The 26,473-nt window shown below is 49.8% G+C and overlaps 1 protein-coding gene across 1 annotated transcript; it reads right to left on the bottom strand.

Annotated features, from left to right (window-relative positions):
- Positions 1–1,861: 1,861 nt before the first annotated feature.
- Positions 1,862–25,383, bottom strand: LOC141978892 (uncharacterized). Its single transcript, XM_074941238.1, is given in 6 exon segments — positions 1,862–5,184; positions 5,187–7,133; positions 7,422–7,535; positions 21,128–21,254; positions 21,947–22,035; positions 25,345–25,383. Coding segments are annotated over 5 exon segments (2,298 nt in total). The 5' UTR covers positions 21,989–22,035; positions 25,345–25,383; the 3' UTR covers positions 1,862–5,116.
- Between the last annotated feature and the right edge of the window lie 1,090 nt (positions 25,384–26,473).

Here is a 26,473-nt window from a genome sequence, read left to right as displayed (position 1 = left end):
GCTTTGCAATGGCTCTTGGATGGCCACAGAGAGCAGTGCATTGTGGGTCGCTATCCCACTGTGCAACGGGCCGCAGGGTGCTTTGGGAAGGCTTTGCAATGGCTCTTGGATGGCCACAGAGAGCAGTGCATTGTGGGTCGCTATCCCACTGTGCAACGGGCCGCAGGGTGCTTTGGGAAGGGCTTGCAATGGCTCTTGGATGGCCACAGAGAGCAGTGCATTGTGGGTCGCTATCCCACTGTGCAACGGGCCGCAGGGTGCTTTGGGAAGGGCTTGCAATGGCTCATGGGCAGCCACACGAGGCAGGTTTCTCCATCCCGTTGTTCCGTGGGCATCCTCCGAGATTGCCAGCTGCTTTTCAGCTGCCGTATGTGTGTTGGGGAGTGTGTGTTTTGGGGAAGAGTGAGTGTGTCAGCACGTTGTCTCTAAGTTCAGACAGGCACCCGAAACAACCAGTCTTGAGGCAGGGGGAGGGCGACACCCCTGACTCTGCACAGCGCAGCAGTCTCTCTCTCTTACACACACACACACACACACCCCTGCATGCCTAGCTCTGGGTCAGGGGCGCCAGAACATGGGGGGCAAGGGGCCATGGCCCCACCACGCTTTACTGGCCAGAAGGATGGACGATGGAGGGGGGAACAGGGTGGAGTTTTTTGGGGGGAGGTGTTCTGTGGGTGTGGCCTCTGTGGAAGGGGCGGGGCCTCAAGGAGAAGGGGCGGTGCCTCAGGGAGAACGGGCGTCATGCAGGGGTGGGGCCACAGTTCAGACGCCAGGGGCTGCTTACCTGGTGGCAGGGCAGTGGAGTTGACACTGCTGACCAGAGTGGTCAGGACGGGACTTGTGGGACATTCTCTGGAGGCCAATTACAGTGAAAAAATCAAGAGAGGTGTCTACACTTGCCTTTGGAAACAAACATTTGGCACAAAAAGCCTTACGATTCTCATCAAGGCGGTTTTACTAGGTCACTGAAACTGAGGCGTTCCACCGAACACCTCCACGGTTTCATCACCCAAAGCTGCCTTTTGGTGAAAAAACCTGGCAGGGTGGACAAGACCTTGGGCTATGTCTACACTTAAAACACTGGAAACATTCTTCCGATAACCTAGTAATGTCTACTCTGGGGCTCAGGTCAATTTAACTACAATATGGCTTTTTGAATGGAAAGGCAATGGACTTCAGCCTTTTACTTGACATTTATGGTTGACGATTCCAGTTTACCTGCTTGGTGGTGCCTCCCCGGAGGCAAATCCGATGTGAAGTATGCCTTGGATACAGATAATCAATGTCCCAATCAAGTTAGAACGAGGCAGACTTTGGGTTAATGTCAGTTTTACCCCAGGAGTTGTCTTAAAATATCAGTCACTGCAAACCACATTCAGGGCGCATGTGTGAACCCCAGAAATATCAAATACAAAAGAAAAAACAAAGCCAATTTTCAGGAGGTTTTATAGCCCGGCCTGAGGGTTAAATGGCCATGCTCCACCAGCTCGCATCCTCAAAAGGAAAAGAGGTGTCAGCACCCATAAAAATAACTGGTAGCAAAAATATGTAACAGAAAACCTGCATGATGCACCCATCAAGATGCTTAAAAATAAATGTAGACATCCTATGACAAACATCATTTCTTTCATTTGCATTTTGTTACGACTGAAAAAAGGTTCCCATCTTGAAAAAAGGGAAGAAGGAGAATCTGGGGAACGACAGACCAGTCAGCCTCACCTCAGTCCCTGGAAAAATCATGGAGCAGGTCCTCAAGAAATCCATTTTGAAGCAACTTGGAGGACAGGAAGGTGATCAGGATCACCAAGAGGTGTCTAGTCCAGTCCCCTGCACTCAAGGCAGGACTAAGTATTATCTAGACCATCCCTGACAGGTGTTTGTCCAACCTGCTCTTAAAAATCCCCAATGATGGAGATTCCACAACCTCTCCGGGCAGTCAACATGGACGTTTCCCACAGTGCGCGTAAAGGGCATGACTTGCCCTTGGTGAATCCATGTTGACCGGGCAATTTATTCCAGTGCCTAACCACCCTGACAGTGAGGAAGTTTTTCCCTATGACCAACCTAAACCACCCGTGCTGCAATTTAAACCCATTGCTTCTTGTCCTATCCTCAGAAGTTAAGAAGAACAATTCTTCTCCCTCCTCCTTGTAACAACCTTTTATGTACTTGAAAACTGTTATCCCGGCCCCTCTTAGTCTTCTCTTCTCCAGACTAAACAAACCCAATTCTTTCAATCTTCCCTCACAGGTCATGGTTTCTAGACCTTTAATCATTTTTGTTGCTCTTCTCTGGACTTTCTCCAATTTCTCCACATCTTTCCTGAAACGTGGCACCCAGAACTGGACACAATACTCCAGTTGCGGCCTAATCAGCACGGAGCAGAGCAGAGAATTACTGCTTGTGTTTTGTTTACAACCCTCCTGCTAATACATCCCAGAATGAAGTTCGCTTCTTTTGCAACAGCGTTACACTGTTGACTCATATTTAGCTTGTGATCCACTATGACCCCCAGTTCCCTTCCCGCAACACTCCTTCCTAGGCAGTCATTGCCCATTTTGTATGTGTGCACCTGATTGTTCCTTCCTAAGTGGAGTACTGTGCATTTGTCCTTATTGAATTTCATCCTATTTACTTCAGACCATTTCTCCAGTTTGTCCAGATCATTTTGAATTTTAAACCTATCCTCCAAAGCACTGGCAACCCCTCCCAGCTTGGTACCGTCCGCAAACTTTATAAGTGTACTCTCTATGCCATTATCTAAATCATCGATGAAGCTATTGAACAGAACCGGACCCAGAACTGATCCCTGCAGGACCTCACTCATTATGCCCTCCCAGGATGACTGTGAACCACGGATAACTACTCTCTGGGAACGGTTTTCCAACCAGTTTTGCACCCGCCTTATCGTAGCTCCATCTAGGTTACCGTCATTTCAACACCATGAACGTTCTTGTTGCCCAATCCGGCTGGCAAAGGAACCTCTTCTGAAGCCATCAACTATTTCTCATTTTGCCTCGTGGAACTTTGGATCCAAATAGTGAAGGACCTTCCACTCGAGCCAGGGCCTCCTTTGGGACTGTAATCAGAGACCCCAAACTAGGGATCGGTGTTAAAAAAACAAACAGTTTTACCCGGACCGTGGTTCACCACAGCTTCCTTCTCTGGGGCGAAAAATCAACTGCTGGGTGCCTTCTATATCGAACTGAGTTCTCGCCAAATCCTTGGCCTTGGTCACTTCTCTGGTGTAGAATCCTTTACCAAACGACCCAAAATCTGAGCAGTGTTAGTGAGGAATGGCTTCCCCAAACACGCCCTACCTGTTTCTTTAATCTGGTGGCACAGGTCTAAATTAGGGACGAGAAACACTCCTGCATCAGAATCCGAGTAAGACACCAAAGGAGGGGAACGTATTAAAAACAGATATTCTGCAGCTATATCACATTCAGCCCTGAGTTCATTTTAATGCACATTTGCAGCATCTACCAGGGAAAAGTTCAGCAAAAGAGCCACTTTTATTTTCTCCACATCAACACAGACAGGGACAGCATTTCCCACATCCTGGGCCACATGCACCCAGCTACTTCAGTTAGTTGCACAATTTAAGGCGTGCTGTTCTTCACCATTTCAGAGCGGAGACCTAAACCCACTACTGTTTCCTTGGCGGCACCCCCGATGGCTCGGAGCATCCTCTCCTCGTGAGTGAACTGCACTTGAGCTTCTTCCATGTCATCATGCAGCGGTGGAGGAAAGTGAAAAATAAGATAATAAAGGACTCTTTTAGCAAACAGGCATTTCTCCCAACATCCCCGATAAATCTGAGCTACATGCTGGAGAATATTCAATGACGTGATCAAATGGCGTTCAGGAGAGAGAGGAAAAACCCGCAACACAGAGTGGTAGAAGTCACTTTCTCTTTCATACGAAATGAAATTCCAGAGCAGGTTACATCTGATGACTCACAAATGAGGAGAGCAGATTCTCCTGTCGCTTTTTCCTCTGATCCATTCAAACCCGCTTCACTCAACAGCACTTCATTATCATGGAGCCGTGTTATTCACAAAAACAGAAATGAGCATTATCGTAAGAGGGAAAAACTGCCGACCTTCTCACCTGCAAACAGTCCCAGCGCGGCAGGAACAAGCCCAGAAGTGGATTTGTCAATGGGCAGAAACTGGGATTTAAACTCGGAATGATCGCACTTGTGTTTGGGATCCATTGGCATTCCCCGTCCAGGTCTGGGACACTTTCACCTCCAGCCCTCAGGAGTCAGATTTAGGGAAGTGGAGGGACAGAATAGGGGGATAAACTTCCATCGTGGCTCAGCTGGACGCCAATGCTGCTGGAGAAGGAGGGAATCCCTCCAACTCACCCCATCTCCTTCTGATGTTGCCAAAAATATGCGTTTGTCCTATTCCTCCTCTTCCTCTATTTTATATTGAAATATATTTTAAATACAAAAAATGGTGAATAAACCAAACAACTTGCTGTCCAGCACAACCTGGACCAGCAGGAGAAAGCCTGGGAATGAGATAATCTGTCGCCAAAGGGGGAACTTGGTGACTGACAATCGCTCTGCTAGTGCGGTGACAGGATAAATGTGATGCTCAGGGCTTGTCTAGACTATGAAAATTGGTGTCAATTAGGAGAGGTCAAAGGGGAACGTGCTGGCTAACCCCAATCACTGAGCCTGGGGTATGTCAGCACTGCACATATAGTGATGTGTTTACATTAGGATAGCTACCTCCAGCAGGCCAACTCCATGGAAAATCCTAGAGGAGACAAAACCCAGGTCAACCTTCGCTCAGTGTAGCTACTTGAGGTCATCCCGATTTCCCGTATCTGGGGCTGATGGACACTCCTGGCAGGAGGGAGACACACTCCCATGATTCACAGGAGAAAGGAGTTGGTAGAAAGGACCACGGGATTCACCCCTGAGAAGGGAGACCTGCAAAATGAAAAGCGGGCAACTCCCCTGGGTGATGCAAATGCCACAAACAGCCCTAAAAAAAAAAAAAAAAAAGTCACTATGTGGGAATTAGCAAATGTCTTTAAAAAAAATATTTTCTCTGCCCTGCACAAACTTTTTATGGTGTTTATCTATCCTGTGAAATCACTGACGTCTATTAAGGTATGAGCGCCGGATGAAACTTTTCCCTCGCTCACAGCATTCATAGGGTGCTCTCCTGTGTGGATCCTCTGATGTTTAAAAAGGGCTGAGCCCTGTGGGAAGGTTTCCCCGCATTCACAGCATATATAGGGTTGCTCCCTTGTGTGCATTCTCTGATGATTAAGAAGGCCTGAGCTCTGAGTGAATTTTTTCCCACACTCACAGCATGTGTAGGGTCGCTCTCCTGTGTGCATTCTCTGATGAGTGATAAGCCCTGAGCTCTGCGTGAAGGTTTTCCCGCACTCACAGCATTCATGGGGTCGCTCTCCTGTGTGGATTCTCTGATGAATAATAAGCCCTGAGCTCCAAGTGAACTGTTTCCCACACTCACAGCATTCATAGGGGCGCTCTCCTGTATGGATCCTCTGATGTTTATTAAGGTCGTATTTGAAAGTGAAGTTTTTCCCACACTCACGGCACTCATAGGGTCTCTCTCCCGTGTGGATCTTCTGATGTCTAATAAGGGATGAGCTCTGAGTGAAACTTTTCCTGCACTCACGGCACTCATAGGGTCTCTCTCCTGTGTGGCTTGTCTGATGTTTAATAAGTTTTGATTTCTCACTGAACTGTTTCCCGCACTCAGAGCATTCATAGGGGCGCTCTCCCGTGTGGATCCTCCGATGTTTAAAAAGGGCTGAGCTCTGAGGGAACGTTTTCCCGCACTCACAGCATGTATAGGGTCGCTCTCCTGTGTGCATTCTCTGATGATTAAGAAGGCCTGAATTCTGAGTGAAGCTTTTCCCGCACTCACAGCATGTGTAGGGTCGCTCTCCTGTGTGCATTCTCTGATGACTAATAAGGCCCGAGCACTGAGTGAACTTTTTCTCGCACTCACAGCATTCATAGGGGCGCTCTCCTGTGTGCATTCGCTGATGATTAATAAGCCCTGAGCTCCAGGTGAACTGTTTCCCACACTCACAGCATTCATAGGGGCGCTCTCCCGTGTGGATCCTCTGATGTTTATGAAGGTCGTATTTGAAAGTGAAGCTTTTCCCACACTCACAGCACTCATAGGGTCTCTCTCCTGTGTGGATCCTCTGATGTCTGATAAGGGATGAGCTGTGGGTGAAGCTTTTCCCGCACTCACGGCACTGACAGGATCTCTCTCTTGTGTGGCTTGTCTGATGTTTAATAAGGCTTGATTTCTGACTGAACTTTTTCCCGCACTCACAGCACTCATAGGGTCTTTCTCCTGTGTGGCTTGTCTGATGTTTAATAAGTGTGGACTTCTCAATGAACTGTTTCCCGCACTCACAGCATTTGTAGGGGCGCTCTCCCGTGTGGATCTTCTGATGTTTAAAGAGGATTGAGCTCTGAGGGAAGGTTTTCCCGCACTCACAGCATGTATAGGGTCGCTCTCCTGTGTGGATTCTCTGATGATTAATAAGGACTGAGCTTCGAGTGAACTTTTTCCCGCACTCACAGCATTCATAGGGTCTGTCTTCTGTGTGGCTCCTCTGATGTCTGATAAGGGTTGAGCTCCGAGTGAAGCTTTTCCCGCACTCACGGCACTCATAGGGTCTCTCTCTTGTGTGGCTTGTCTGATGTGTAATAAGGTTTGATTTCTCACTAAACTGTTTCCCGCACTCACAGCACTGGTAGGGGTGCTCTCCCGTGTGGATCCTCCGATGTTTAATAAGGGTGGAGTTCAGAGTGAAGGTTTTCCCACACTCAGTACATGTGTTTTTTCTCTCTCCTGTGAGGGTTCTCTGCTGGGCTGGGATTTCCTTGATGTCCTCGTGAATTCGCTGACAATTAATAGATTTGCCCACTTTCTCCCTGGGCTGGTTTCCCGGCTCTCTCTCTGGCCTGTCCTGACTCTCACAGGCTTTTCCCTGCACACGACGCCGGGACACATTCCCCTGGGATCCTTGCGATAATCCCCCATATGGTTCCACTTGCTCAGCATCTTCCTGCTGAGGATTCTGTTCCTCGTTCTCACTCACCATCCCAGCACCTGCTGGGACAGAGGGAGAAATCTCAGAAACAGGGTGGAAAAGGGAAACAAACTGAAATTAGAGCTGAAGAGACAGAAAAAACCTAATAGCTGAATTCTCCAAAACCCTTCCCCATAGGGCAGAGAGGAGGGGGACAATTCTGCCTCCACATCCCATCAGGCAGGGAGCTGCTGCCAGGTGTCAGTGAGGATAGGTGGGAAGCCGTGAGCGATAGCTGCCCATAGGGTACAAGGCCTCCTGGGGATACTCCTGGCACTGAGAGTTTTTGAATTGGTTTAACGATCCCTCACCTGCACAGACACTTCTCAGGATCCCTCCTTCCTCAGATCCCTGGAGATCCAGGACCCACGGCTCCTCCCCTCGTTCCAGCTGGGAGATCACGTCAGGTTTGGAAACGGGAAACCCTGCTCAGGGGAAAGAAAACAAGGGAGATGAGAGGAATTCATGGGACATTCGTCACAAAGAAGATTGTATTACTTTTACCCCAGCCCGTTTTAAATCAGTAAAATCCTGAGGGCAGCTCCCCAGGTGCTCCAAGGTGCAGGACACTCTGCGTATGAGGGATTTAGCTATCCCCATCTCTGCTGGGAACACACACAGCCCCGACGCTCCTCATCAAAGGGGCTCCTAAAACACATGTCCCAGAGAGTAAAGACTCCAGCCAGAGAAGAAGTCACCTTGGACCTGCTTCTTAATCACAGAGAGAAACCCAGAGACAATGGGAGAGTTGTACGAAAGCCGGGATCAGCGAGCATGGGTTGGTGGGTTCAGCGCAGTAAGGAATAGGAGGGACTGGGGGTGTCACTAAATGTCGTCTCTCAGGGCTTGTCTACACTTAAGACACTGTAGCTGCCCTGCTGTCGTGCTTCAGGGTAGCCACTCACTACAGCAATGCGAAGGGATCTCCTGTCGGCTCGGTGGACAGAAGCCTTATTTTCTGTTTAAACATGAACTAGTCTAACAACTGTAAAAGCCACATGTTTCTTCGACTTGTCTTGAAATTTTCTGGTTTTTATGGGCATTCAGCGAAGGGCGACTGGTCCAAATCTCGGTTTATTTGATCAAGAGATTCCTGAGATACAGCCCTGCCACCAGAGACAGCTTTTTACATCAGAACAGCCAGACTGGGTCAGACCAAGGGTCCATCTAGCCCAGTGTCCTGTCTGCCGACAGTGGCCAATGCCACGTGCCCCAGAGGGAATGAACTGACAGGTCATCATCAGGTGATCCATCCCCTGTCGCTCATTCCCAGCTTCTGGCAAACAGAGGCCAGCGACACCATCCCTGCCCATCCTGGCTAATAGCCACTGATGGACCTATCCTCCATGAACTTATCTAGTTCATTTTTGAACCCTGTTATGGTTTTGGCCTTCACAACATCCTCTGGCAAGGAGTTCCACAAGTTAACTGCGTTGTGTGAAGAAATACTTCGTTTGTTTTAAACCTGCTGCCTATTAATTTCATTGGGTGACCCCTTGTTCTTGTGTTATGAGAAGTAGTAAACAACACTTCGTTATCTACTTTCTCCACACTAGTCATGAATTTATAGACCTCTAGTATATCCCCCTTAGTTATCTCTTTTCCGAGATGAAAAGTCCCAGTCTTATTAATCTCTCCTCATATGGAAGCCATTCCATAACCCTAATCATTTTTGTTGCCCTTTTCTGAACCTTTTCCAATTCCAATATATCTCTTTTGAGATGGGGCAACCACATCTGCACGCAGTATTCAAGGTGTGGGTGTACCATGGATTTATATAGAGGCAATAGGATATTTTCTGCCTTATTATCTATCCCTTTCTTAATTATTCCCAGCATTCTGTTGGCTTTTTTGACTGCCGCTGCACATTGAGTGGATGATTTCAGAGAACTATCCACAATGACTCCAAAGTCCCTTTCTTGAGTGGTAACAGCTAATTTAGACCCCATCATTTTATATGTAGAGTTGGGATTATGTTTTCCAATGTGCATTACTTTGCATTTATCAACACTGAATTTCGTCTGCCATTTTGTTGCCCAGTCACCCAGTTTTGAGAGATCCTTTTGTAGCTCTTCGCAGTCTGCCTGGGTCTTAACTATCTTGAGTAGTTTTGTATCATCTGCAAATTTTGCCACCTCACTGTTTACCCCTTTTCCCAGATCATTTATGAATATGTTGAATAGGACTGGGCCCAGAACAGACCCGTGGGGGACACCACGATTTACCTCTCTCCATTCTGAAAAATGACCATTTATTCCTACGCTTTGTTTCCTGTCTTTTAACTAGTTACTGATCCCGGAAAGGACCTTCCCTCTTATCCCATGACAACTTACTTTGCTTAAGAGCCTTTGGTGAGGGACCTTGTCAAAGACTTTCTGAAAATCTAAGTACACCATATCCCCCTTGTCCACATGCTTGTTGACCCCCTCAAAGAATTCTTGTAGATTGGTGAGGCATGATTTCCCTTTACAAAAACCATGCTGACTCTTCCTCAACAAATTATGTTCATTTATGTGTCTAACAATTTTGTTCTTTCCTATAGTTTCAACCAGTTTGCCCGGTACTGAAGTCAGGCTTAGAGGCCTGTAATTTCTGGGATCACCTCTGGAGCCCTTTTTAAAAACTGGTGTCACATTAGCTATCTTCCAGTCATTTGGTCCAGAAGCTGATTTAAATGGTAGCTTACAAACCATAGTTAGTAGCTCTGCAATTTCACATTTAAGTTCCTTCACAACGCTTGGGTGAATCCCATCTGGTTCTGGTGACTTATTCCTGCTTAGTTTTTCAATTTGTTCCAAAACCTCCTCTAATGACACCTCGGTCTAGGACAGTTCCTCAGATCTGTCACCTAAACAGAATATCTCAGGTTTGGGACTCTCCCTCACATCCTCAGCCATGAAGACCGATGCAAAGAACTCATTTAGTTTCTCCACAATGGCCTGATCGTCCTTGAGGGCTCCTTTAGCACCTCCATCGTCCAGTTGCTATTACTTTTTGAGTCTTTGGCTAGCTGTTCTTCAAATTCTTTTTTTGGCCTTCCTAATTATATTTTTACACTTCATTGGCCAGAGTTTATGCTCCTTTCTATTTTCCTCACTAGGATTTAACTTCCAGGTTTTAAAGGATGCCTTTTTGCCTCTCACGGCTTCTTTTACTTTGTTGTTTAGCCACTGTCATAAATAGAAAGGGAAGGGTAAACCCCTTTAAAATCCCTCCTGGCCAGAGGAAATCTCCTCTCACCTGTAAAGGGTTAAGAAGCTAAAGGTAACCTCGCTGGCACCTGACCAAAATGACCAATGAGGAGACAAGATACTTTCAAAAGCTGGGAGGAGGGAGAGAAACAAAGGGTTTGTGTGTCTGTCTACATTTTGTCTTTGCCGGAGATAGACCAGGAATGAAGCCTTAGAACTTTTAGTAAGTAATCTAGCTAGGTATGTGTTAGATTATGATTTCTTTAAATGGCTGAGAAAAGAATTGTGCTGAATAGAATAACTATTTCTGTCTGTGTATCTTTTTTGTAACTTAAGGTTTTTGCCTAGAGGGGTTCTCTATGTTTTGAATCTAATTACCCTGTAAGGTATTTACCATCCTGATTTTACAGGGGGGATTTCTTATTTCTAATTACTTCTATTTTTATTAAAAGTCTTCTTGTAAGAAAACTGAATGCTTTTTCATTGTTCTCAGATCCAGGGGTTTGGGTCTGTGGTCACCTATGCAAATTGGTGAGGCTTTTTATCCAACATTTCCCAGGAAAGGGAGGGTGCAAGTGTTGGGAGGATTGTTCATTGTTCTTAAGATCCAAGGGTCTGGGTCTGTAGTCACCTAGGCAAATTGGTGAGGCTTTTTACCAAACCTTGTCCAGGAAGTGGGGTGCAAGGTTTTGGGAAGTATTTTGGGGGGAAAGACGTGTCCAAACAGCTCTTCCCCAGTAACCAGTATTTGTTTGGTGGTGGTAGCGGCCAATCCAAGGACAAAAGGGTGGAATATTTTGTACCTTGGGGAAGTTTTGACCTAAGCTGGTAAAGATAAGCTTAGGAGGTTTTTCATGCAGGTCCCCACATCTGTACCCTAGAGTTCAGAGTGGGGGAGGAACCTTGACATGGTGGCAGAGTGGTGGGATTAACCTGAAATCATTTTGAGATCCAGTTGAGATTTTTTTGAACTAGAAATACAGATTTTAAAAAAAAAGGAAGTCCAGAAGCTGCTGAAACTGAAAGCAGCTTGTTTTTCTCTGCTTTGTGGCCAAGCAGAGACAAAAGGGGATTATCTTTGTGAATTGCAGGTTTTCTTTGCCTGGAGGCAGGGTACTTAACTCCTGCAGGGAAATTCACAGTCTTCCAACCCAGAGTTTTTTGTTTCCCTAAAAGTAAATAGAAGGAGGGGTGTTCTACCCATTTGCCTGGAGACAAAAGTGGCAGGGGTTTTTTTTTGGATTTTGATTTTTTACAAGGAGCACAAGTTTAAAAAGGAAACTTGTTTTTTCTTTGGGCTGGGTAAACAGGTTTCAAAGTAGTTGGAAGTTTTTGCTTTGATTTGGGCCCAGAGCAGAGACAAGGGAATTGTCTTTTTCTGTAGGCTGACAATCACTATCAGAGAATAGGTATTCTATTCCAGCACAGCAAAATTTTACAGCCAAGTTTTGTTTGTTTATTTCTAAACCTCGGGTGTAAAGTTAGTTAAAAACAGAGAGGTTAGGATGACAGAATCCACAGCACAACAAAAGATGGAATTAGCCAGATTTCAGGCTGAGGAAAAACAAAAGGAACATGAAAGACAGATAGAACTCATGCGGCTGGAAAAGGAGGTACAGGAGGCTGCCCACAGGAGGGAAATGGAGGCAAGGAAGCATGTGGAGGAGGAGAAGGAAAAAGAGAGGAAGCATGTGGAGGAGGAGAAGGAAAAAGAGAGGAAGCATGTGGAGGAGGAGAAGGAAAAAGAGAGGAAGCATGTGGAGGAGGAGAAGGAAAAAGAGAGGAAGCATGCACTGGAGATGGAGAAGGTAAAGGCTCAGCAGAATATACCAACAAACCCTAGCAATCCTTCTCCAGGTACCACTCCCCATCCCAGAAAGTTCCCCACCTACAAGGCAGGTGATGATACTGAGGCCTTCTTAGAAAACTTCGAAAGGGCCTGCCTTGGGTACAACATCTCTACTGACCAATACATGGTAGAGCTGAGGCCGCAGCTCAGTGGACCCTTAGCTGAGGTGGCAGCTGAAATGCCTAAAGAACACATGAACAAGTATGAACTGTTTAAATCCAAGGCGAGAGTCAGAATGGGGATAACACCCGAGCAGTCTCGTCGGAGGTTCAGAGCCCTAAGGTGGAAACCAGACGTGTCATTTACCCGACATGCCTACCACATTGTGAAACATTGGGATGCCTGGATATCCGGAGCAAGTGTTGAATCTCCAGTAAATTTGCCCTTCCTAATGCAAATGGAACAATTCTTAGAGGGTGTTCCTGAAGAAATAGAAAGGTACATCCTAGATGGGAAGCCCAAAACTGTAATCGAGGCAGGAGAGATTGGAGCCAGATGGGTGGAGGTGGCAGAGAAGAAAAAAACTGGTCGCAGTTGGAGCGGAGACCAGAAGGGACAACCCCAGGCCACACCCTATTACCGGGGGCCGCCCAAAGCCCCACCTACCTCCCAAAGAACCCTCCAGACCCCTTATCGTCCCACCACCCCGTTCTCCAGCAACCCTCCTCGCCCCAGTGACCCGTCAGCTGGACGATGTTTTAAATGTAACGAGCTGGGGCATGTAAAGGCCAACTGCCCCAAGAACCCCAACAGATTACAGTTCATTGCACCGGAATCGCACCAGAGGTCCACAGGCCCAGATACCTCCCAGATACCCTTGGAGCGGAGGGAAACTGTGAGTGTGGGCGGGAAGAAGGTCACCGCGTGGAGGGACACCGGAGCACAAGTGTCAGCTATCCATGCTTCCTTAGTGGACCCCAAGTTAATCAACCCAGAGATCCAAGTGACGATTCAACCCTTCAAGTCCAACTCTTTCGATTTGCCTACAGCCAAGTTGCCTGTCCAGTACAAGGGCTGGTCAGGAATGTGGACTTTTGCAGTCTATGATGATTATCCCATCCCCATGCTGTTGGGGGAAGACTTGGCCAATCATGTGAAGCAGGCCAAGAGGGTGGGAACGGTCACCCGCAGCCAGGCTAAACAAGCCGTGAGGCCTAGCTCTGTTCCGGAAACTTCTATCAGGACCCGGTCAGAGGTGATGGACCCGGACCCCAGGCCAATGTCTGCAACAGCAGTAGTGGATCCAGTCCCAGAGACCCAGATGGAACCAGTCCCAGAACCGGAACCAGCCGAACAACCAACACCAGACCCATTGTCAGCACTGAATCCAGTACTTGCAACCTCAACACCAGAGGGCCCCACCGAACCTGAACTGGCAGCAGCCGATAACCCGACACAAGAGGCTCAGCCGGAGCCTGAATCCCAACATAGTGCACCAGCGGAGAGCGGTTCACAGTCAACAGAAACAGCTCCATCCCCTATATCGCTTCCAGAGGGACCAAGCCTAGGTCCACAATCCAATGAGGAACTGATGTCTCCAGCATCGAGGGAACAGTTCCAGACCGAACAGGAAGCAGATGAAAGCCTCCAGAGAGCTTGGACGGCGGCACGGAGCAACCCACCGCCTCTCAGCTCTTCTAATCGATCCAGGTTTGTTGTAGAAAGAGGACTTTTATACAAGGAAACACTTTCTGGTGGACACCAGGAAGACTGGCATCCTCAGAGACAGTTGGTAGTTCCAACTAAATACCGGGCCAAGCTCTTGAGCTTAGCCCATGACCACCCTAGTGGTCATGCTGGGGTGAACCGGACCAAAGACCGTTTGGGGGGGTCATTCCACTGGGAGGGAATGGGCAAGGATGTTTCTACCTATGTCCAGTCTTGTGAGGTGTGCCAAAGAGTGGGAAAGCCCCAAGACCAGGTCAAAGCCCCTCTCCAGCCACTCCCCATCATTGAAGTTCCATTTCAGCGAGTAGCTGTGGATATTCTGGGTCCTTTTCCGAAAAAGACACCCAGAGGAAAGCGGTACATACTGACTTTCATGGATTTTGCCACCCGATGGCCGGAAGCAGTAGCTCTAAGCAACACCAGGGCTAACAGTGTGTGCCAGGCACTAGCAGACATTTTTGCCAGGGTAGGTTGGCCCTCCGACATCCTCACAGATGCAGGGACTAATTTCCTGGCAGGAACTATGAAAAACCTTTGGGAAGCTCATGGGGTAAATCACTTGGTTGCCACTCCTTACCACCATCAAACAAATGGCATGGTGGAGAAGTTTAATGGAACTTTGGGGGCCATGATACGTAAATTCGTAAATGAGCACTCCAATGATTGGGACCTAGTGTTGCAGCAGTTGCTCTTTGCCTACAGAGCTGTACCACACCCCAGTTTAGGGTTTTCCCCATTTGAACTTGTATATGGCCGTGAGGTTAAGGGGCCATTGCAGTTGGTGAAGCAGCAATGGGAGGGATTTACACCTTCTCCAGGAACTAACATTCTGGACTTTGTAACCAACCTACAAAACACCCTCCGAACCTCTTTAGCCCTTGCTAAAGAAAACTTACAGGATGCTCAAAAAGAGCAAAAAGCCTGGTATGATAAACATGCCAGAGAGCGTTCCTTCAAAGTAGGGGACCAGGTCATGGTCTTAAAGGCGCTCCAGGCCCATAAAATGGAAGCATCGTGGGAAGGGCCATTCACGGTCCAGGAGCGCCTGGGAGCTGTTAATTATCTCATAGCATTCCCCACCTTCAACCGAAAGCCTAAGGTGTACCATATTAATTCTCTAAAGCCCTTTTATTCCAGAGAATTAAAGGTTTGTCAGTTTACAGCCCAGGGAGGAGACGACGCTGAGTGGCCTGAAGGTGTCTACTACGAAGGGAAATGTGCTGGTGGTGTGGAAGAGGTGAACCTCTCCATGACCCTTGGGCGTATGCAGCGACAGCAGATCCAGGAGCTGTGCACTAGCTACGCGCCAACGTTCTCAGCCACCCCAGGACTGACTGAACGGGCATACCACTCCATTGACACAGGTAATGCTCGCCCAATTAGAGTCCAACCTTACCGGGTGTCTCCTCAAGCTAGAACTGCTATAGAACGGGAGATCCGGGATATGTTACAGATGGGGGTAATCCGCCCCTCTGGCAGTGCATGGGCATCTCCAGTGGTTCTAGTTCCCAAACCAGATGGGGAAATACGTTTTTGCGTGGACTACCGTAAGCTAAATGCTGTTACTCGCCCAGACAACTATCCAATGCCACGCACAGATGAACTATTAGAGAAACTGGGACGGGCCCAGTTCATCTCTACCTTGGACTTAACCAAGGGGTACTGGCAGGTACCGCTAGATGAATCTGCCAAGGAAAGGTCAGCCTTCACCACACATCTCGGGCTGTATGAATTTAATGTACTCCCTTTCGGGCTGCGAAATGCACCCGCCACCTTCCAAAGACTTGTAGATGGTCTCCTAGCGGGATTAGGAGAATATGCAGTCGCCTACCTTGATGATGTGGCCATATTTTCGGATTCCTGGGCAGACCACCTGGAACATCTACAAAAAGTCCTTGAGCGCATAAGGGAGGCAGGACTAACTGTTAAGGCTAAGAAGTGTCAAATAGGCCTAAACAAAGTGACTTACCTTGGACACCAGGTGGGTCAAGGAACTATCAGCCCCCTACAGGCCAAAGTGGATGCTATCCAAAAGTGGCCTGTCCCAAAGTCAAAGAAACAGGTTCAATCCTTTTTAGGCTTGGCCGGTTATTACAGACGATTTGTACCGCACTACAGCCAAATCGCCGCCCCACTGACAGACCTAACCAAAAAGAAACAGCCAAATGCTGTGCAGTGGACCGAAAAGTGTCAGAAGGCCTTTAACAAGCTTAAAGCGACACTCATGTCTGACCCTGTACTAAGGGCCCCAGACTTTGACAAACCGTTCCTAGTAACCACAGATGCGTCCGAGCGTGGTGTGGGAGCAGTTTTAATGCAGAAAGGACCTGATCAAGAATTCCACCCTGTAGTGTTTCTCAGCAAAAAACTGTCTGAGAGGGAAAGCAACTGGTCAATCACTGAAAAAGAATGTTACGCCATTGTCTACGCTCTGGAAAAGCTACGCCCATATGTTTGGGGACGGCGTTTCCACCTGCAAACCGACCATGCTGCACTGAAGTGGCTTCACACCGTCAAAGAAAATAACAAAAAACTTCTTCGGTGGAGTTTAGCTCTCCAAGGTTTTGATTTCGACATCCAACACATCTCAGGAGCTTCTAACAAAGTGGCTGATGCACTCTCACGTGAAAGTTTCCCAGACTCAACTGGTTAAAATCGTCCTTGAGATGTGGAAAATATTGTTAGTCTTTATGTACTTGGTAGCATATTTAGAGATGCATGTGTCTTATTAACTCTGTTTTCCTAGAGCTCCAGGAAGAAATCCCAGCCAGTGTTTCACCCTAGCTGAGATTTGGGGGGCGTGTCATAAATAGAAAGGGAAGGGTAAACCCCTTTAAAATCCCTCCTGGCCAGAGGAAATCTCCTCTCACCTGTAAAGGGTTAAGAAGCTAAAGGTAACCTCGCTGGCACCTGACCAAAATGACCAATGAGGAGACAAGATACTTTCAAAAGCTGGGAGGAGGGAGAGAAACAAAGGGTTTGTGTGTCTGTCTACATTTTGTCTTTGCCGGAGATAGACCAGGAATGAAGCCTTAGAACTTTTAGTAAGTAATCTAGCTAGGTATGTGTTAGATTATGATTTCTTTAAATGGCTGAGAAAAGAATTGTGCTGAATAGAATAACTATTTCTGTCTGTGTATCTTTTTTGTAACTTAAGGTTTTTGCCTAGAGGGGTTCTCTATGTTTTGAATCTAATTACCCTGTAAGGTATTTACCATCCTGATTTTACAGGGGGGATTTCTTATTTCTAATTACTTCTATTTTTATTAAAAGTCTTCTTGTAAGAAAACTGAATGCTTTTTCATTGTTCTCAGATCCAGGGGTTTGGGTCTGTGGTCACCTATGCAAATTGGTGAGGCTTTTTATCCAACATTTCCCAGGAAAGGGAGGGTGCAAGTGTTGGGAGGATTGTTCATTGTTCTTAAGATCCAAGGGTCTGGGTCTGTAGTCACCTAGGCAAATTGGTGAGGCTTTTTACCAAACCTTGTCCAGGAAGTGGGGTGCAAGGTTTTGGGAAGTATTTTGGGGGGAAAGACGTGTCCAAACAGCTCTTCCCCAGTAACCAGTATTTGTTTGGTGGTGGTAGCGGCCAATCCAAGGACAAAAGGGTGGAATATTTTGTACCTTGGGGAAGTTTTGACCTAAGCTGGTAAAGATAAGCTTAGGAGGTTTTTCATGCAGGTCCCCACATCTGTACCCTAGAGTTCAGAGTGGGGGAGGAACCTTGACAGCCACAGTGGCTCTTTTTTGTTTCTCTTACTATGTTTTATCATTTGGGGTACACATTTAAGTTGAGCCTCTATTGTGGTGTCTTTAAAAAGTGTCCATGGAGCTTGCAGGGATTTTACATTTGGCGCTGTACCTTTTAATTTCTGTTTCACTAACCTCCTCGTTTTTGTGTAGTTCCCCTTTCTGAAATTAAATGCTACAGGGTTGGGCTGCTGTGGTGTTTTCCCTGCCACAGGGATGTTAAATTTAATTATATTAGGGTCACTATTATCAGGCAGTCCAGCTCTATTCACCTCTTGCACCAGATCCTGTGCTCCACTTCGGACTAAATCAAGAATTGTCTCTCCTCTTGTGGATTCCAGGACCAGCTGCTCCAAGAAGCCGTCATTTAAGGTGTCAAGAAACTTTATCTCAGCATCCTGTCCTGAGGTGACATGTACCCAGTCAATATGGGGAGAGTTGAAACCCCCATTATTATGGAGTTTTTTATTTTTCTAGCCTCTCTAATCTCTCTGAACATTTCACAGTCGCTATCCCCATCCTGGTCGGGTGGCCGGTAATAGATCCCTCCTGCTACATTCTTCTTATTAGCGCATGGAATTACTACTATCCCTGGAGAGTCTATGGCACAGTTTGGTTCATTTAATTTTTTTACTTCATCTGATTCGATGTTTTCTTTCCCATATAGTGCCCCTCCCCCACCAGCACGGCCTGTTCTGTCCATCCGATATATTTTGTGCCCTGGTGTTACTGTCTCCCGTTGATTATCCTCATTCCACCGAGTTTCGGTGATACCTCTTCTATCAATAGCCTCATTTAATACGAGGCACTGTAGTTCACCCATCTTATTACTTCGACTTCTAGCATTGGTATATAAGTGTCACGGACCGTGGGGCAGTCAGGGCCCACACCGTATTCAGAGAAAACGTCAAGAACATTCCTGCTTTGTCACAATACGCACTTTAAAAACCTGTCACTTTTGAGCTGTCTGCCATTACATGACGGAACTGAATGGGACTTCTTTTCATTTGACTGATTCCCATCAGATCGAACCCGTATTTTAGCATCTTCCGTCCTCTTACAATATCGTCTTGTTCTTATAACATTTCCTTGCACGCAGCTGGGGCTCAAACTGGGGTTCTCCTTGTCCCCTGACTGATCTCAGTCCCTCAGTTCGTACATGGCACCCACGACTTCTGCGGGGAGCCAGAACCGAAAAGGTCAGCAACTCTAGAATTTGGCATTTCAGAGCCACACAAGCCAAACTGGTGAGTCGCTGACACTGAAGTGCACATATGCTGCAAGGCTAAATCCCTTGTAACTGCTCGAGGGTTTCCTGCAACCTGCTGTCACGGTAAAAAGCTGGCCCAAGGAGATGTGCTGTGGCTATTCAACCTGGACTTTACCCTTGAATGTGAGACTGAGCCCAACCTCTCAGACAACGTGTGTTGTGCATATTTCTTGCATTCTGCCAACGCGCTTCTTGGATGTCTTGCCCTCTGATATCAAAATGTTTGGGTCAAGAGTAGTATTTTAAAGGGCCCTAAAATCCACCTGCAGACTCTTGCCTGGTCCGTACTTAAAAGTTTTGCCAGCATAGCTCTGCCAGGTAGGGGTGTGAAAAAACCAACACAGCTATGCCGGCAAAAGCTCTAGGGTCGGCACAGTTATTGTGGCAAAGACACAGATCAGCCCTGCGCTGGTACGGAGGGGGTCAACCCTTCCCTCTTAGCAGAGGAAGCCTCGCCCCTGCAGCTCTGCAGAACTGCTGACGGCCAAGGAGGAAGGACGCTCGGCGGGGGCTCCAGCCCCGGAGCCGTTACAGCCTTTACCTGCGAGAGCGGAAGAGCCCGAAACCTGGACCAGAGGAGAACCCCAGGGAGCGTCTGCTGCCGAGCTGCCTGGAGACCCCGATACCATAGGGACCACTGCGGCCGGAGAGCCGGGAGGCAGGGACCCAGGGAGGGCAAGGGAGTGGTACCTCCCACCCTTGTGAGAGCAGCGTGTTTCGGGAGGATTCCCTGCTGACCCTGTGGCGGACCGCTCGGGGCCTGGTGGAGTTGGGTGGGCCTGGGCCCCCCTACCGGGGGCTGCCACCCCCTTGTGACGGCCCCCAAGTACCAGCCACTAGGCCCCCATTTTGCCTCTAAAAGTGGCTGTATTGACTCTGGCCGCTAGGCTGCACTATCCCACTAGGGGAGGGGGAATTAGGCGGACTCCGGCCATTGGGCCGCACTGCCCTGGGGCACACTGAGTGGACTCCAGACGCTAGGCTGCATTACGCCACTCAAAAAGAGGCAACAGACGGACCCTGGGCATTGGGCCACACTGGGCTGACTACCGGGGGGGGGGGGTTAAGAAAACGCATGCAGGCGTAGAGAGGCGGGGTTACCTCCCGCCCCCCTGACTTAAGGGGTCGATGAGGTACGAAGCTCGCCACACAGCCATTTAAAAAAAAAAAAATCCAGGTAATTAAATACCCACACGCGCCATTCACGCAGAGGTCAAATTGCCAAGTGCCGACTCCGGTCCTTCCAGCGTTGGATGGTAGCTACCCTTAAGCCTCGGAGGACTACGAAACGAAGAGTTAAAGCCCACGCCACGCCCGTAACGCGAGCGTGGCTCCGCTCCTGAACTAACCCTGCAGCGGGCACTAACCACTGGGAACGGTGCCGTGAGGCCGGGGCAAAGGTTAACAAACTAGCAAGGAAAGCGGCAGATTCTCCATCTCCGGAAGTCTCATGTCAGGGCCGGATGCCTTTTTGGGAGAGGATTTAGTCCAACACAAGGTGTTCAGCTGAATACGGCAGTAACTGGATGAAATTCTATTGCCCGAGTTATACAAGAGACCAGACGAGATGACCTAATCATCCCTTCTGGCCTTAAAAATCTGTGAATCTATAACAGATACGAGGAAGGACTAAGAACATGCCATTGCATTGTGCTCTACAGACGGGAATCCCAGCATTTATCGGCATGCCCTCCGGCTGTGTGCACTGGGCCAGGTGTAGCTGTAATCGGACGGTGGAGGGAGTAGCTGGAGCAGCTTGGCAGAGCTGTGACTGTGGTATGCGGAGAGGTGCATGTGACCCCTGAGGGACCGAGTCTGCCCCATTTCAGTGCTCAGGGTTGTAGGTTGTCAGTAAAGGTGCACAAGGGGGAGTTCTTGCCACGGGGATTGTCAGCACCCTGGTGGGATACATGGTAGTGATCTGCAGGGCAAGGGAAGGCAACGACTCAGAAGAAATCCTCAAGGTGAGGGTAAGGGAGTGGGATCATTCTGTAAGTCGGAGCTGGTTTGCATGGAGTGAAGGCCGGGGCTGGAAGCTTCTGTTCACTATGCGGGACCCAAACCCCAGTTTCACCTTAAACCCAGAAGGTATTTGACCATGTGCTAAACTGCTGATGTGCTCTGTTCCCGCAGTGTTGGGTAGCAGGGGAGGGCAGAGGGCTAGTGTGTGTGTCACTGGCATGTGGGGTGATGCTGAATCAGGGCAGTGTAATGGTTACATTATAGAGATGACGTGAACCTTAATTAGTCACTTCCCCCTCCAAGAACCGAGGGGACGGGAACCCTTACCCAGCAAGGTCACATTCTCATAGGTCTCCTGCATGACGTCTCTGTAGAGGGCTCTCTGAGCGGGGTCCAGCAGAGCCCCCTCTTCCCTGGTGAAATACACAGCCACCTCCTCGAAGGTCACCGGCCCCTGAAAGAGCAAGAGCCCCCCACTCAGGACCTGCTGCCCCAGTCACAGCCCCACTATTCATGGGGGAGACGAGCCAATCAAATGGAAGCTCTGGATGGTTTGGCATCAATAGAGTCCCATCTCCACACCACTCAGAGGATCCAGGAAACACCAGGGTGAGGGGACAAAGAGAGAGGCTGCTTGTCTCTCCCCGCAAATTCATCACACCGACTAATCACAGACTGATACAGGAGATGGAGCCCCCAACAGGGTCCAGGGCGAGCTCCCTGGTAGGAAGCCCAACACCCTCCTCCTTGTGAGGAGCTGGATATGAGGGACGGAAATCTCCCCTAAGTTTGATTGGTGGGTGCCCCCTTCATATCTCACAGCAGCTGCTGGTTAGCCGGGTCAGGCTCCAGCACTGGGAGTCTGGTCCGTTTTCCCAGCCCCAGGTAGGTGGGTTGTTTCCTCTTCCACAAATTAGGGCATTTCCACCTCCGAACCTCATGGGTCTGTTCCTAGAATCTAGGCCACTTATTAAATAACTTCCAGCAGGTTTGCCACCCCGTGTCCTCCTCCCTTTCTCCATCCTGTGCATTTCCTGCCTTGCTCCAACCTCCAAACCAGACTAATGAAACGTTCCCACCTCCGGTGTATTTGCTGTCCCTCTCTCTCCTGCAGGAACCCATCAGCAACCCCCCAATAATCCCTACCTGAACTGGCTCCTCTGCAGCCATTTCTCTCCCCTGTCCCATGGGAGGACGGGATCAGCTGGAGCGAAACGTGGGCGTCATTCTGCAGCCTGACAGGGCGAGAAGGGCAGTTGTGGAGGTTTAGGAACGGGCTTTAGTTCATTTCACATCACAGTTCCCCCAGGCCCTTTCCCTGCAGACAGACAGCCTAGATTCTGCCATGCTGGGAAAATGCTTGTTCTCTGTATTATAGTGTAGACCTGGCCCCTCCTGCCAGGCTAAGCTCACAGAGACATTTTTAAGCCTCCCCAGTAACAAATATTGGGGGGCAGCCGTGTTAGTCTGTATCCACAAAAACAGCAAGGAGTCCTTGTGGCACCTTAGAGACTAACAAATTTATTTGGGTGTAAGCTTTTGTGAGCTAAAACCCACTTCATCAGATGCATGGAGTGGAAAATACAGAGGCAGGTATAAATACACACCACATGAAAACATGGGAGTTGCCTTACTGAGTGGGAGGTCAGTGCTAACGAGGCCAATTCAATTAGGGTGGATTGGCCCATTCCCCACAGCAATCACGTGCCAGCAATGCCCCTCTGCCATGTACATTGGCCAAACCGGACAGTCGCTACGTAAAAGAATAAATGGACACAAATCAGACATCAAGAACTGTAACATTCAAAAACCAGTCGGAGAACACTTCAATCTCCCTGGACACTCAATAACAGACCTAAACGTGGCCATTCTTCCCCAGAAAAACTTCAAAAAACAGACTTCAGCGAGAAACTGCAGAACTGGAATGAATTTGCAAACCTGACACCATCAAATTAGGCCTGAATAAAGACTGGGAGTGGCTGGGTCCCTACAAAAAATAATTTTCCCTCTGTTGATACACACACCTTCTTGTCAACCGTTGGGAATGGGCCACATCCACCTTGATTGAACTGGCCTCGTTAGCACTTCAAAAAGTAATTTTCCCTGTGTTGATATTCACCCCTTCTTGTCAACTCTTGTAACGGGCATCCATGTGTTAGCGTCCCCACAGAATCTGCCGGGCATTAGGACCGTGCATCGTTAACAATAAACCTGGCCAAGCGCCTTTGCCACTCAACCCAAGTCCGTGGTCTTCCTGGGCAGTTCGATCAAGACTTGTGGTGCCGGCTACCTGGCCAGAGTCGGGGCAGCACGCAGAGGAAACACACACAGCCAACCCCTGACAACAGAGAGGGACAGAGAGTTTGAGCCGCCTTCCCTCCTTTAGCAACAACCAGAGCTCTCTGGGGAGAGCAGCGAACGAAACCACCTCCCCATGGGCACAGCTGCTGATCTCATTTGCCCCATTGTAAATCTGGAGTCACTCCTTGTCTTTCCTTGCAGTGACTCCGGATTAACACTCGTCCCAATGACACCAGAAGCACAGTTCAGAAAGGATGAGGCCAGAATCCTCTTCAACAGATCACTGTGTGCGAGTGCTCACCCCCTTCCCACCTCCCTCGATCTAGGGCAAGAATTCGGGTTAACAGTTTTCCCTCCAGAACCTGAAGCCCCTGCAATTTTCCAGAGGGGAGAGAAGCAGAAATCGGTGGTGGTTTCACCTCACAGTGTTTGATAAGTGGATAGAAAGTTATCACCTGCCTCTGCTGGCCAGTCACACAGGCAGAGGGAGCCCGGGGGGACGCTTCTTTAACAGGAGAAGGGAAGGCCTGGAGGGGCCAAAATAGACAAGAAATTTCCATGTCCCGTCACTAGCAAATAATGGCCACCTGGATCCACCCCAGAGGTGGCTGCATCTTAGCACTGTGGGAAGCCACCCCTCACGGAGACCCTTTGTCACGGGGTTTGGGATATTTCTGGACCCACGCTGCACTCAGAGGGACCTCCTCATCCCGTGCCAGCTGGAGAAAAGAAAAGGGTCCAGCCAACTCTCCTGTCGCCAGCTGGGAGCCACTGATCCCCCAAAGAGGGGGAGGCCTCTGGCTGCGATGTCTATTAAATATGTGGCTGGTCTCGTTCATCGGCAAACCTTTTAACAAAGATAACGGGGGCGGGACAAACGATTCGCAAAGGAGAGGGAAAGACGATCACTGGGCAATTTAACTCCCTGCGACCTCCAGGATGGAGAACGACTCAGGGCCACTGGTCCCCTCCAAGGAAGAAGTTGCTGGGATTTAGAGACATGGGGAAGAGCCCCAAACCCGAGAGGATTTTTAATTGACATTTGATAATGACCTAGAAAGAGGCAAAACCTGAGACTTGAGATCAGTGTTCAGAAAGAGAAAAGGGCAGAAATCGGAGGAATTTTGGATCCATTTTTGCAAATTAGAGAGCAAAGTGGAAAATCTGAGGGATTTTATGTCCGTTGTTGTAAGAGGTAAAATCTGAGTGTGTTTCCCTTCCTCATTTGAAAAATGGAGAGAGAGAAAAGAGGCACCGTTTGCAAAAAAATTCTACTGTGTTCACGTTCAAGAATTTGAGAAAAAGCCTAAATCTGAGATTTTGTTGTTATTTTATAATTAAAGAGATGGAAAATTCTCCGGGTATGAGGAATCGACTAATTAGTAATAGACAACTAGAGAGAAAGTGGGGCAAAATGTTAGGGTATTTTAGATCAGTCTTTGAGATTCGCAGAGAAAATGGGTCACAAACTCCGCGTTTGATCACCTGAGAGAAAAACGCCCAGACCTGAGGGGATTTAATGTGGCTATTAAATAACGGGAGGGGGAAAGGGGGACAGTTTGAAGGGATTTTATGGGACTGTCCAACACAGAAACACAAAGTGATGGACCCTCCCACCCCCACTATTCACATGGGCCGCAGGGAGACCTTGGGGAGCCAGTTTTAAGGGGGCCGGGGAGCGGGAAGGTCCCTGGAGGAGGGAAGGGGGCAGCAGTGGGGGATGGGCAGGTGGCTCGGGGCAACTGTGATGGGGGGGCAGCCACGTGGATGGGGGAACCTGGCTCTGGGCCACCCCCATGGGGGACACGTGCCCCTCCCTTCCCCACCCTGGCAGAGACCGCCCCCCCATCCCCACCCCAGAGGCAGCCGGGTCTCAGGGCTCCCCCAAACAGCCCCCCCCGACCCCCCACCCCTTTGGGGGAAAGACTCAGGGCAACCCGCCCAAGGGCAAATCGCTGCAGGGTGGGGGGACCCCCCCGGGGAGGAGACTGTCAAGGGACATTGGAGGATTATGGCGAGAACAGGGGGGCTCCGGGGGGCTGATGGTTGGAGGGGAAGGGGGGGGGTCGTCCCCTGATTTTACAGCCACGTGTGAGACACTGAGAGAGAAAAGGGGAAGGGGGGGGCAAGTGGCACAAACAGGGACCGGATCCAATTAACTCCCCCCCCCGGGAATTTCCTGGCTGCCCAGAGACAGTTCAAGCCCCCGCAACTCCGGCTTCTCCCCGCCGAGACCCACTCACCGTCCTTTGTTCTCCCCGGCTCCGGCCTCCTTCCTCCCGGCCCCTTCCTGTGCCCCGCACATACCAGCCCGGGCGGCAGCGCTTGCTGCAGCCCGGACGCCTGGGTCCCCGCCGCGCACGGCAGCCCGGACGCCTGGGTCCTCAGCGCCCCGTGACCGCTGCTCCGCGGCCCGTAGCCAGGTCCCCGCCGGGGGGGGCGACAGGGAGTCGAGGATCCCCACAGGGCATCAGCCCCACCGTGCCCGACTCCGGCCTGGCGTTGGGGGGGCCTCAGCTCCCCGATTTTCTGTCTAGCCACTTCAGCCCCCCCCCCCCAACCGGAAAGAGGCCGGCGCTGCTTCGGGGGGGTGGGACAGGCGTAAAATGTGAGCTCGGCCTCCCAGAACCAAGGAGAGAACCCAGGAGTCCTGGCTCCCAGCCCCCCCTCCTCTAACCCACCAGCCCCCACTCCCCTTCCAGAGCCAGGGAGAGAACCCAGGAGTCCTGGCTCCCAGCCCCCCTGCTCTAACCCACCAGCCCCCACTCCCCTTCCAGAGCCAGGGAGAGAACCCAGGAGTCCTGGCTCCCAGCCCCCCCTGCTCTAACCCACCAGCCCCCCCTCCCCTCCCAGAGCCAGAACCCAGGAGTCCTGGCTCCCAGCCCCCACTGCTCCAACCACCAGCCCCCACTCCCTTCCCAGAGCCAGGGAGAGAACCCAGGAGTCCTGGCTCCCAGCCCCCCCTGCTCTAACCCACCAGCCCCCACTCCCCTTCCAGAGCCAGGGAGAGAACCCAGGAGTCCTGGCTCCCAGCCCCCACTGCTCCAACCACCAGCCCCCACTCCCTTCCCAGAGCCAGGGAGAGAACCCAGGAGTCCTGGCTCCCAGCCCCCCCTGCTCTAACCCACCAGCCCCCACTCCCCTTCCAGAGCCAGGGAGAGAACCCAGGAGTCCTGGCTCCCAGCCCCCCCCTGCTCTAACCCACCAGCCCCCACTCCCCTTCCAGAGCCAGGGAGAGAACCCAGGAGTCCTGGCTCCCAGCCCCCCTTGCTCTAACCCACCAGCCCCCACTCCCCTTCCAGAGCCAGGGAGAGAACCCAGGAGTCCTGGCTCCCAGCCCCCACTGCTCCAACTACCAGCCCCCACTCCCTT

The sequence above is a fragment of the Natator depressus genome, chromosome 28 (assembly GCF_965152275.1).
Source record: "Natator depressus isolate rNatDep1 chromosome 28, rNatDep2.hap1, whole genome shotgun sequence".
Lineage (NCBI taxonomy): Eukaryota > Metazoa > Chordata > Testudines > Cheloniidae > Natator > Natator depressus.
Note: the sequence above shows the minus strand (reverse complement) of the source record. Positions and strands in the feature narration are given on the sequence as shown.